General features: G+C 40.7%; 1 protein-coding gene across 5 annotated transcripts in view; it reads left to right on the forward strand.

Moving 5' to 3' along the window:
* sbno2b (strawberry notch homolog 2b) overlaps nt 1-8,331 on the forward strand; it is a 78,519-nt gene that overhangs the window by 57,024 nt on the left and 13,164 nt on the right. For 3 of the 5 annotated variants that reach the window (XM_020612235.1, XM_020612238.1, XM_020612239.1), the window contains 10 exons: nt 4,680-4,766; nt 5,841-5,946; nt 6,085-6,245; nt 6,362-6,495; nt 6,636-6,726; nt 6,899-7,042; nt 7,147-7,264; nt 7,355-7,460; nt 8,028-8,181; nt 8,303-8,331. The exon at nt 8,303-8,331 is cut by the window's right edge and continues 139 nt beyond it. In XM_020612235.1, the coding sequence (XP_020467891.1) occupies nt 4,680-4,766; nt 5,841-5,946; nt 6,085-6,245; nt 6,362-6,495; nt 6,636-6,726; nt 6,899-7,042; nt 7,147-7,264; nt 7,355-7,460; nt 8,028-8,181; nt 8,303-8,331 (1,130 nt within the window). The remainder of the gene's footprint in view (nt 1-4,679; nt 4,767-5,840; nt 5,947-6,084; nt 6,246-6,361; nt 6,496-6,635; nt 6,727-6,898; nt 7,043-7,146; nt 7,265-7,354; nt 7,461-8,027; nt 8,182-8,302) is intronic. The other 2 variants (XM_020612236.1, XM_020612237.1) reach the window with 2 other exon arrangements.

An 8,331-nucleotide genomic window follows, 5' to 3' on the forward strand; every position in this document is an offset into this window, starting at 1 on the left:
GATGTACTTCCTGTGTCAGCTCAGGAAGTTCAACCTGCCCCAGGAGCTACTGATACAGTTCTACAGAGGAATCATCGAATCTGTTCTCTGCACCTCCATCACTGTCTGGTTTGGCTCAGCAACCAAACAGGACAAGTACAGACTTCAGTGGATAGTCAGGACTGCAGAAAAAGGTCACTGGTGTAAGCCTGCCCTCCATGGAGGACCTGTACACCTCATGGGTCAAAAGGAGGGCGGAGAGAATCACTGCAGACCCCTCACACCCTGGACACAATCTGTTTGAACTCCTCCCCTCTGGACAGCGTTACAGGTCGCTGTGCACCAAGACAAACCAGGCTCTGATGAACACTTAACCAGTGACCATATGATTGGACAGTAATCCTCAGTGCAATACCTATATATATACATTGTACAGATTATACAGACTCGTACAGGTTTCTAGTTCTTACACACTCTGTCTTATCCCTATTTATCTCATTTCAATGAACATTCCTTTGTTGTCTGCATTGTTTTCTGTCTGTTTATACTGCTTATTCTGCATTGTTTGCACTGTTTGTTGTTTGTAAATACTGCTTATTTTGTTATATTACACAGCCTTATGCTGGTTTACTGTTTACTTGCCCCTTGCATGGGGATATGTACATGCACATTGAGAGCCGATGTAACAGAGTCAAATTCCTTGTGTGTCCAACACACCTGGCCAATAAAGCAGATTCTGATTCTCATTTTCCTTATGGGGACCAGCCTTTGGATGGAGTCCCCACGATGTGAGTGTGTTAACAAGTTTTGCCATAATGTAAAAAACACACACATACCACATTACGGGAAACACTGATTACCAGACCAGCAGCTCATCTTTTAATGACTATGAAAGACAAACTTGTTAAATCAGCACATACATGTTTGTACTGGGGTGGTGGACACCAAGGATTTGTAAGCAAGGGTCAGATTATTCCTGTTGTTCTGTAAACATCTGGCCATAAGGGGTGTTTAATATTGACAAAAAAAGACAATATTCCGCACCCATAAGAAATGTAATTAAATGTTATAGTTTACAAAGTTGCTCTTGTTAATAGGATAATAATTGTATTTGCTTACCAATGATATTAATGGAAAAAACATATTAAAAAAAACTAGGCATGTTTATTCAGTTAAAACTGAAGCATTAAAGTAAAACAGTACACAAACACTGAAATCACTTTACCTTAATGATTCTGCTAAGGTTTGGTGAGTGTGTTTTTGTGCTAATACCTTGGCTGGTTTAGTCCTGTGGTGGACAGCTGACTCCTGAAGCTTTTTGTATTCTCCATATTCTGTGCGGTGGTTAGTGTGCAGATGGTAAAACAAGGAGTCAAGTTGTCTTTACAGCAACTGATTCGCAACATATTTTTTGGTCCATCTTTTGAGCAACATCTGTCCTTTCAAAGCCATAATACCTCCATATGAGTGAGGAGGGTCCACTTCTGCCAATTAACATCTGACTTTGCAGGGCTGGTGGTGTCTGTATTTTGTCTCCTGGTGCTGCTGGTTCACTCATTTTTAACTTTGCCAATGCATTTTTAGGCAGCTACACTAGCTTATCTTGTGGTGTGTTACCATATACACACTGCATGCACTCTGAATGTGTTTTTGATTGCGTTTGTAAAGTGAGTGACATACTAGATAATGTCAGCTCACACATCATTTAAACATTATTGTAGACGATATGTATTGCACACCCTTACTGGCAAGCTGCTATACCTTTCACTCTCATATGTTGAACTACAGTGCCTTGCGAAAGTATTCGGCCCCCTTGAACTTTGCGACCTTTTGCCACATTTCAGGCTTCAAACATAAAGATATAAATCTGTAATTTTTTGTGAAGAATCAACAACAAGTGGGACACAATCATGAAGTGGAACGAAATTTATTGGATATTTCAAACTTTTTTAACAAATAAAAAACTGAAAAATTGGGCGTGCAAAATTATTCAGCCCCCTGAAGTTAATACTTTGTAGCGCCACCTTTTGCTGCGATTACAGCTGTAAGTCACTTGGGGTATGTCTCTATCAGTTTTGCACATCGAGAGACTGAAATATTTGCCCATTCCTCCTTGCAAAACAGCTCGAGCTCAGTGAGGTTGGATGGAGAGCGTTTGTGAACAGCAGTTTTCAGTTCTTTCCACAGATTCTCGATTGGATTCAGGTCTGGACATTGACTTGGCCATTCTAACACCTGGATATGTTTAGTTTTGAACCATTCCATTGTAGATTTTGCTTTATGTTTTGGATCATTGTCTTGTTGGAAGACAAATCTCCATCCCAGTCTCAGGTCTTTTGCAGACTCCATCAGGTTTCCTTCCAGAATGGTCCTGTATTTGGCTCCATCCATCTTCCCATCAATTTTAACCATCTTCCCTGTCCCTGCTGAAGAAAAGCAGGCCCAAACCATGATGCTGCCACCACCATGTTTGACAGTGGGGATGGTGTGTTCAGGGTGATGAGCTGTGTTGCTTTTACGCCAAACATAACGTTTTGCATTGTTGCCAAAAAGTTCAATTTTGGTTTCATCTGACCAGAGCACCTTCTTCCACATGTTTGGTGCGTCTCCCAGGTGGCTTGTGGCAAACTTTAAACGACACTTTTTATGGATATCTTTAAGAAATGGCTTTCTTCTTGCCACTCTTCCATAAAGGCCAGATTTGTGCAGTATACGACTGATTGTTGTCCTATGGACAGAGTCTCCCACCTCAGCTGTAGATCGCTGCAGTTCATCCAGAGTGATCATGGGCCGCTTGGCTGCATCTCTGATCAGTCTTCTCCTTGTATGAGCTGAAAGTTTAAAGGGACGGCCAGGTCTTGGTAGATTTGCAGTGGTCTGATACTCCTTCCATTTCAATATTATCGCTTGCACAGTGCTCCTTGGGATGTTTAAAGCTTGGGAAATCTTTTTGTATCCAAATCCGGCTTTAAACTTCTCCACAACAGTATCTCGGACCTGCCTGGTGTGTTCCTTGTTCTTCATGATGCTCTCTGCGCTTTAAACGGACCTCTGAGACTATCACAGTGCAGGTGCATTTATACGGAGACTTGATTACACACAGGTGGATTCTATTTATCATCATTAGTCATTTAGGTCAACATTGGATCATTCAGAGATCCTCACTGAACTTCTGGAGAGAGTTTGCTGCACTGAAAGTAAAGGGGCTGAATAATTTTGCACGCCCAATTTTTTAGTTTTTTATTTGTTAAAAAAGTTTGACATATCCAATAAATTTCGTTCCACTTCATGATTGTGTCCCACTTGTTGTTGATTCTTCACAAAAAATTACAGTTTTATATCTTTATGTTTGAAGCCTGAAATGTGGCAAAAGGTCGCAAAGTTCAAGGGGGCCGAATACTTTCGCAAGGCACTGTATGTTGAACTGGGCTGGGCTCATCTTCATTCCTCTGAAAATACACAAATAATCCACACAACACCAACAGCATAGCTATACATTTATTGCATAAAACACAAGTTGGTGTGTTACATCCCTGGAGAATAACAGTTAATTACCATATCTAATACCATATGCAGTCACATAATCTTTTAATCATTAGACAAATTATAATTCAGTGACAGTACACTACCTGTAAGTCTTTACTTGGTGTTCGTGCAGCTATCACTCCCCCTTCTGTTTTCCCTTCTCACTGTATAAGTTTGACACGGTTACTAGCTCAACCATACCTTGCCCAGCAAAGAATAATATTTTCAATGCATATGGCAAAGTCCACTGTTCTTCCAAGCATTTCACTCTTTGGGAATCAATGGCTTTCTGTACAGTTGTGATTCCTGAAAGCACAAACAAATGTCATCACAGAGATCTGACCAAATGTCAGAAATGACAATGTGGAATACGGTTGCAGTATAACAATGTAAAAATATTTGCTGAGCTCAGGCCATTATGCATAGAGCTTTCTGCAGATATTTCTTCAGTCATTTATTATTCTTATAGTGTAAATACTCAGATAGATTGAATCAATGTAACCATGTGCAAGGCAGCTATTTTGAAAGTGCAGCCAGAGTACTTTACGGGCCTTGATCACACTGGCTCCATGACTTATTACTTCTATAGCTGCTCATAGACACTGTGCAGAAATATTAAAACAATCTTAAATTTCAAGTTGCTTTTTGTTGCCCCAGTGTTACACCAATCAGCTACGACTCCAGAGCCTGAAAACTGAAACTAAAACTAACTGTACTGTAGTGATATTACTGTCTCCAGCATGGTGATCTGAAGAGAGCCACTTTGTTGCCAGGTGTTGTTCCTCCATCCCTGCTTGTGTTGCTGTTGAGTTCTCTTTGAATTAGATGGGTCAGAGGATACATTTTTGATATGAATCAGAGTTATTTCTCCTGCCTTCTGAAAGCCTTTTATGCTTTCCTTTTCATTCTACCCTCATTTCATCTGTTATGTTTCCCAGACACACGCTTTATCTGCCTTTTGCTGTTGTTGTTGCTGGCTTTTCACCAGACAACAAATTGCATTTCGTTGAGTGCTGCTCCATCAGGCATCCATGAAGTTCCCGCACACTCTCATTCACATGCATATAAAGGCACACCCACACTGATTATTCATGTTTTTTTGTTTGTCTTATCTTATGCTTTTGGCACTGTGTTTATTTGAGTTTGTATTTCTTCATTTTATGTTTTGTTGACAGCAGAATGGCACCAGCAGGTTTCATGGCTTGGCCAGTTTGGATGATATAACGGCTATTATCAGCACCCCACCTTTAGGAGGATTCCAGGTAGCCACACCAACCTCTCCCATCTGATGTTAGATGAGCCTATTCATTGGAAGTTCTCAGTGATACACAGATATGCAGATTGTGTTCTATGTGCAGCTGCCATTACCCTGCTGTGTGTTTGCAGTAAAAGATAATGCTTAGACTGTTTTACATAGAAACATAAAATGGCACTAATCTTAGATTGAGGGTCAAATATGGGCAGTGCAGTACGTGAAGGTATTGCAGTGGTACATGATGCCTGTGCTTTCTTTGGCAAGTCTGCATTACCACAGGTGGTGAAAGCATTACTTCATGTTGCATGTATATAGGCATTCTGTAAATGCAGATTGCATAGAGAGCAAACAATACAATGCACTGCAGGGCTCCAGACTGCTATAGACTGCTTCAGATTGCTACAGAGCACTACAGTGACTACATAAAAAGAGGTGGAAATTTGTTCCAGAAGTAATTTTCAAATTAATTTTGTTCCACAAGTCTCCCTCTGTGAATTTCATTATAAATAGGGGCTATGTACATTGAATGGTAAGGTTACTTAAAATTTATGAAAAATACAGATTCTGTTGCATTATATTGGAAAACAGAGTTGGTGCCACCAAATCGGGCACTGATGCTGCCCTCTGAGAGACTTGGTGGCACCAGTGCCACTAGTATGGAATGTTAGCCTAGAGCCCTGCACTGTCATTGTCTAAGTGTAATATTGAGCTGTCTGTCGAAATGCGACTCTCTGCATTTCCAGTTTCTCAGATACAGTAATAATCTGGTGTTGCCTAAATGTGCAAAACCCTTTTGGGTCTGCAGTTACAAACATGCTTCAAGGCTCTTATTTATTCTCCTTTAGCTGGTTATATTGCACATTTTAGTATCATTTATTTTACTCTTTTATTGATTAGTTTTCCTTGATAAGGAGTTAAGTGTGTTGTGCTAACTTCTTATCTGCTGCTCAGCTATCTCTAACTTTTAGCAGTAGTCTGTTTCCTAGTTTGTCTTCACCTACAGTGAAACAACAAATAAAACTCCCACATGTGACTGATATTAATGTGAATTGCACTGATGAAATCTTTATGTCGTTTCCAGCCTCCGAAAACTCAGGCACCACCAGAGGAGGAGGAAGATGCTGAGGAAGAGGAGACAGAGGAACTGGGACACGTAGATACATATGCTGAGTACAGACCTTCTAAATGTAGGCCACTGGATGTAATGTCAGCATCCATTTAATTATTAATTAATCTACCTTTTCTTTTTTTTTTTTTATTACACGACACTCATATAGTTTGCTTTTGACATGTTTGTATGTCCCCTTCTTTATTCCTTTCTTCAGCCACAATAGGAATTTCTCATCCTGACATAGTGGTGGAGACCAGCACACTCTCCAGCGTCCCTCCTCCTGACGTCACATACACTCTCTCTATCCCTGACTCAACCATTGACAGTGGCTTGCTGTCTGCTCTGCAGCTAGAGGCCATCATCTATGCCTGCCAGGTACACACACGCTGATACGCTACCTAAAGCGCTTATTCATTTTGAAACTATGAATGATTGATGTTTTGAATGTGTGGGCACCTTCATTCATGCATTTGCTTTTTGTGCGCCCTTAGCAACATGAGGTGATTCTTCAGAACAACCAGAGGGCAGGTTTCCTGATTGGAGACGGGGCTGGGGTCGGAAAGGGACGCACTGTGGCGGGAATCATCCTGGAAAACTACCTTAAGGGAAGGAAGAAAGCGCTATGGTAGTTTGAAACCTAAATAACGACTCTTTTCATTGGCTTACAGTAATTAATTGATATAATTGTTTGTATTATAATTTTGTATTTAGTTATTTGCCAGGGTGTATAGAATGATTTCCTAACTTTCCTGTCCCTGCCCTCAGGTTCAGCATATCCAATGACCTGAAATTTGATGCAGAGAGAGATCTCAAAGACATAGATGCACCGAATATTCCTGTCCATGCCTTAAACAAGGTGAGTCCAGGTGGAGTTTGCATGGCACTTGAAAAATGTTTATGTTGTATGTGCACCAGAGCAGAAAATAAACAGAAGAAGCCACACTCGGTCACTGTCCTGTCCTGTATGTTTTTATACACACCTCACAGATGACATTCTGCACATTTAAATGCTTGATCTGTTTTTATAGATTAAGTATGGTGACACAGCTACCTCAGAAGGAGTCCTGTTTGCAACTTACTCTGCACTTATTGGAGAAAGCCAGGCAGGAGGGCAGCACCGGACAAGAATTAAACAGATCCTAGATTGGTGCAAGCCAGACTTTGATGGAGTTGTATCCTTTCATTTTAACAACCTCCCATCTAACACTCATCTAACACAAAGTGCCATTGCATGCCTGTGTTGTTTGACTTTGACCTTGACCTTACACCATTAAAGATTATTTTTGATGAATGCCACAAAGCCAAGAATGCCACATCTACAAAGATGGGCAAGGCAGTGCTTGACCTGCAAAACAAGCTACCACGGGCCAGAGTGGTGTACGCTAGTGCCACAGGTAGGCTGACGCACAAACACATATTCCGTGCACGTAATACAACACAGCTGAGGGATTTTAAAATATTTATTTTTGTCATCTATGCCCCAGGTGCCTCTGAGCCAAAGAACATGATCTATATGAGCCGCCTGGGAATCTGGGGTGACGGCACGCCCTTCAGAACATTCGATGACTTTCTGCATGCCATCGAGAAGAGGTTTATAGAGTGACATGTTGTAGAAATTCATTCTAAAGTGTTTTTGTTTGTTTGTTTATTTGTTTTGTGACAGCCTTTCAATCATGTGGATGTATATCTTCAAATCCCTGTGCTAACTGTAAAATTCCTTATGATCAGGCTGTGGTCGATGTATTCAGAAACACTGTGGTCAATCTCCATTGTCTTCAGTGAATTTATGTATTCTGGGCCCAGGAAACAGACATGAGAAACATCAGAGAATGTGCTTTACTCTTCTTTCCATTACCAGTTTATAAGAGCAAACTGCAATGCAGACAAGGTCATAGTCATAGTGTCTTTTCTGAATAATAAACTCCAGTAAGAACAGTTTACAATAAACATATCTCAGACACCGAGACACTACAATCTTCGTGATTGGACAATGTGGCATCAAAGGTTACAGCAACACCTATGAGTTATTATAAAAGCCTGTGTAAGTGTAATGCAGCCGTTTTACATTTATATTTTAGTCAGGTTGACCACTGCAGTTATGGCTGGCTGGCCTGTGATTGAATTTTGTTCATTAACTTATATGCTGTTTGTACACAGAGGTGTCGGTGCCATGGAGATTGTAGCCATGGATATGAAAGTGAGCGGGATGTACATTGCCAGGCAGCTGAGCTTCTCAGGGGTATCTTTCTGTATTGAAGAGATTGGACTGGACAGTGACTTTAAACTGGTTTATAACAAAGCTGCCAAACTGGTGAGCATCATGTCTCTCAGAACAAATCAGGATTGGATGCTAATATTATTTATTTAATATGTGTCAGATTAAAAAAAGCTATACTTTATACTGATGATTACCATCTGGAATCTGTGTCCAGTGGGCAGAGGCATTGCAAGTGTTCATGCA

The sequence above is a fragment of the Monopterus albus genome, unplaced genomic scaffold, assembly GCF_001952655.1.
Source record: "Monopterus albus unplaced genomic scaffold, M_albus_1.0 scaffold122.1, whole genome shotgun sequence".
NCBI classification, from domain to species: domain Eukaryota; kingdom Metazoa; phylum Chordata; class Actinopteri; order Synbranchiformes; family Synbranchidae; genus Monopterus; species Monopterus albus.